Source organism: Otolemur garnettii, unplaced genomic scaffold (genome assembly GCF_000181295.1).
Source record: "Otolemur garnettii isolate 467f Iridium unplaced genomic scaffold, OtoGar3 scaffold00001, whole genome shotgun sequence".
Taxonomy (NCBI): Eukaryota; Metazoa; Chordata; class Mammalia; order Primates; family Galagidae; genus Otolemur; species Otolemur garnettii.
In genome coordinates, this window is record NW_003852396.1 from 61,000,021 (window position 1) to 61,004,349 (window position 4,329).

At 51.6% G+C, this 4,329-nt stretch overlaps 1 protein-coding gene across 1 annotated transcript in view; it reads left to right on the forward strand.

Annotated features, from left to right (window-relative positions):
* Nucleotides 1-4,329, forward strand: part of NAT10 (N-acetyltransferase 10) — a 37,697-nt gene that overhangs the window by 25,524 nt on the left and 7,844 nt on the right. Inside the window, exons 19-22 of the mRNA XM_012802921.2 lie at nt 212-345; nt 560-608; nt 3,624-3,720; nt 3,811-3,921. Coding sequence (XP_012658375.1) covers nt 212-345; nt 560-608; nt 3,624-3,720; nt 3,811-3,921 — 391 coding nt within the window. The remainder of the gene's footprint in view (nt 1-211; nt 346-559; nt 609-3,623; nt 3,721-3,810; nt 3,922-4,329) is intronic.

Here is a 4,329-nt window from a genome sequence, read left to right on the forward strand (position 1 = left end):
TTCCTGTTCACTCCTTTCATCCAAGAGGGGGAAAACTTGAGGCTCTGTCTCAAAAAAAAAAAAAAAAAAAGAAAACCACAGGAACAAACCAGAAACCTCTTGGACTTTTTGTGTTTAGTCCAGAGACTGGTGTTGCGGGGGTGCTTGAGAATGTCACTAGCTATTCTTTGCCTCCCCTGAGGACTGTGTTCTCTTCCTGGCATCTGCCTAGGCTGTCAGCTTGTTGGAAGAGGTCATCACTCCCCGCAAGGACCTGCCTCCTTTGCTTCTCAAGTTGAATGAGAGGCCTGCCGAGCGCCTGGATTACCTGGGTGTTTCCTATGGCTTGACCCCCAGGCTCCTCAAGTACGTGCCTGCCCTCCTTCCAGGCGTCCTTCCCTTGGCATTGACAAAGAAGTCCTGAAAAGAAGACCCCTGTGGCTGTGTCCCTTTGTAGCCAGTGTCTGTGTCAGTCCACTGTCGACTCCCTTCCTGCCCCTCCTGGCCCTTGCCCATCTTTGTCTCTCAGCCTCTTACAGGAGGGCACATGCGGGGACCTACTCTGTTTGTGTCTTTGTAGGTTCTGGAAGCGGGCTGGATTTGTTCCTGTCTATCTGAGACAGACCCCGGTGAGTGAGGCGTCTGGTAGGGGAGGGATTTAGGTTTGTGGTTACAGGTGACAGGCCCATCACTGCACATAGCCCTGCTGCCTCCCCGCTACTGTGCTCTGGGCACGTGTTCCTGTGCTCTGAGGACCCTGAGACAGTCACCCTCACTGAAAGGCCGTGTGATCACACTTCCTTTCTGTTGTCTGCTGGGCTTTGTGCCTGAGTGGCAGAGGTGCACATGGAAGTGCACCTTGTCAGATTCTGGGATCCCATAAGCCAAGGAAACTGGTTTTAGGAGGGGAATGTGGTTGTGCAAACTTAAAGTGTAAGTTGGTGTCTGAAAGAGAGAGATGAATATGTGGAAGACAGTGCCACAGAGGGTTATTGAGGAAAGGTGAGAAGGTGACTATCAGTCATTTAAGAAATACTTTTTTAGCACCTGCAGTGAGTCAGACTGAGGACAAGATATGCTGTGAAGCTTACCTTCTAATGCGTAAAAATACGCAACGTGCAAGTGGACAAGTGGGAGATGTTGAGAGAGCGGTGAGAGCCATGAGGAAACCACATTGAGATTACGGTGTCAGGAGGGTCAGGCCTCTCAGGTGACCTTTCATGCTAAAGCCAAACTGGTCAGAATGGACAGCCATGCAATGGTTCTGGAGTCCTTTCCAGCCAGAGGGGACAGCAAGTGTCAGGATTTGAGGTAGACATGAACTTGTGATTTGAAGGGAACAAAAGAAGGCCAATGTGTCTGAGAGCCCTTGGAAGGGAAGGGGCATGGAGCATGGTGGGGGCGGTTAGGCCTTGTTAGGGATGCTGGGTGTTCTTCCCATTCCCGTGGAGGAAGAGACGAGGGGACCTGCCTGCCATATGGAGAGAGGACGGCAGTAGCCCGGTGTGGAGGCAGGGAGATATGGGCGAGAGGACATGGAAGCAGTGATGGTAGAGAGAAGGGGCTGGTTGTGGGACCTGCTTGGCTGGAAGAACTGGCTAGAATTGTTGGAGGGCTGGGTGTGGAAGGCAAGTGGACAGGAGGAGCAAGGGTCGCTCTTAGGGTTTTGGTTTGAGAAGCTAGTGTTAGAGGTGCTGAGACAGGACTCCCTGGGGGAGGAGCATGTTTGGAGGGAAAAGTGGGAATTCTTGTGACATAATAGGTGTGAGGTGCCTGTCAGACAGCCAGGTGGAAATGGAGACTAGGCACTAGATGGTAGAGTGTGGACTTGGAGGGGGAGTTTGGGGCTGGAGACGGCGATCTGGGAGTCATCAGCATATTGAGTGTAGAATTTACTCCATGTAGGCAAAGCTTTCCTGTCCGCTGTCTTCACTGCGGTGCCCCAATATCTACTGTAGTTTATGTTCAGTAGTTAAAAGTGTCTGGAGCTACTGAAAATCCACAGAGGTGAGTCGCTGGACTCTAAGGTGTAGAGGAAGACAGAACAAGGGAGACTGAGAACAAGCAGTCTCCATCTGAAGGAGGAGGTCGGGAGTGTGGTGTCAGAATTCAAGATTAAAAAGTGTGTCCAATGCCAGGTGCCCTGGGCTCATGCCTATAATCCCAGCACTCTAGGAGGTGGAGGTGGGTGGATTGCTTGAGCTCGGAAGTTCGAGATCAGCCTGAGCAAGAGCAAGAGCCCATCTCTACGAAAAATAGAAAAACTAGCCAGGCGTTGTGGTAGGTGCCTATAGTCCCAGCTGTTCAGGAGCCTGAGGCAAGAGAATTGAGCCCAAGAAGAGGTTGCTGTGAACTATGATGCCACGGCACTAAACCCCAGGGCAACTGAGTGAGACACTATCTCAGGAAGTGTTTCCAGAAAGGGAGTCAGTTGCTATGCAGAGAGTAAGTAGGTGAGGACACACACTTGGCCGCTGGAGTTGCCAGCTTTGGTGAAAGGTGCTGCAGTGGCTGGAGGGCTCAGCCTGCCTGCGGAGAAGAGGTGAGGAGGCAGAGCAGGGATAGGCAGCTCTTCCACAAAGAGAAAGCCAGCCAAGAAACCAGGTAGGGAGGGAGACGGGCGTGAAGGAGGGATTGTCAGATGGGAGATTCTAGAAGCATGTTTGTTTGCTGCTGGGTACAGTCTTGCAAGTTGGGGTGCAGGCGAGGGGGCTGATTGTAAGAGTGGAGGCCTCAAGGAGGCTGGGGGCAGGGACCCACTCCCTCATCCTTCACAGAAGGTCGATTTGGTGCTGGGAAGATGAAGTTCTCTTCTGATAGCTTTTTTATCCAATGAGGGAGGCCTTCTGTGCTGCAGGTTTGATTTTGGAGAGGGCAAGGCTGGTATCCAAGGGTAGCGTCCAGGGTTTATTTGAGAGTTTGAAGTGGGACTGGTGAGGACCATTGTGTGCCAGCTGCCTCTGCACAGGTGTGGAGCAGCGCAGAGATGGGCTGGGCTCGTGCTGGCTGTTGGTCAGAGCTGTTAACTCTGTTAACTATAAGGGGAGTGCAGACCAGTGGGCCCTGCTGTGGTATGTGGTGTGTTCCTGTGGGCTTACGCTGTGCTCTGTTTATTGGGACATGGCGCTGGCATCTTGCTACATGAATGCTCTTGGGTTGAAGTCCAGGAGATATTTTTATGGTGCAGGGCTTTGTTGTTAATGTAGTAAACATGGAAAAAGCTGCGGTCTCATGGTCCCCTAAAGAAGCCTGCACTTGCAAACTGGCTACCAGCCTGGGATCTCCAGGTCATGGAGTTGTGGATGTGTGGACTTGAAGCTCTGACGACTGGGAGTTCTGGCTCATTTCTGTTGCGTCCAGAGCAAAAGTTGAGCACTAAAGACCCAGCAGTTCTGCCCCACCTCTGTGGCACCTTTTAGGAAGTTGCAGGACAGAGTGATCTTTGAAAGCTCTTGTGTGAATTGTGGCGGCGTGAGGAATATGAAGGGAGGGCTGTGCTCTAGAAGGCGCCACTCCCAGTCAGGGAAGGACAGGCCCATGGAAGCATCAAGCCTTTTTGCCCTGACCATTTACTCTTTACTGATTATGGAGCAGTGACTTTACTGATTATGGGGCCGTGCTAGTTAAGAATGTGTGTTCCCCAGAATGACCTGACTGGAGAGCACTCGTGCATCATGCTGAAGACGCTGACTGACGAGGATGAGGCTGACAGGGGAGTCTGGCTTGAGGCCTTCTGGAAAGGTGACTGAGGAGCGGAGTGGGGGGCAGTGGGGTGACAGGTAGGGTGCCGCTAGACCTCTAACCCTGCGTGTTTCCTGTGGCACCCCACAGATTTCCGACGGCGGTTCCTGGCCTTGCTGTCCTACCAGTTCTGCACCTTCTCCCCTTCCCTGGCTCTGAACATCATTCAGAATAGGAACGTGGGGAAACCAGCTCAGCCAGGTCAGTGGAGGACTGGGAGTGGTCTGGCTGCATGGTGTCCTAGAAAGAGTGTGTCTCCTGCTGACTAGGCCCCCCGCTTTGTCTTGGCCATGCCATATTTAATTCTCGTGATAAGACTTAGGGGACGCAGCTTGACATCAGTGGTAATTCATGCAACAGCCAGTTAATTACAGAACTCAGTATAAATCCTGAGATCTAGGCGAATGAAGTGCTGTCTTCTGAGGCTTAGTTTCCTCATTTGTGAAATTGTACTAGGAATATGCTGCCAGCCCTTGGTGGTCAACACCATGCTGATAGGTTTTGTGCATGCAAACTCTTTGAATATTTGAAATATAAATAAGCGTAAGCAATCGTTACTGTTTTTTTTTTTTTTTGAGATGGAGCCTCAAGCTATCCCCCTGGGTAGAG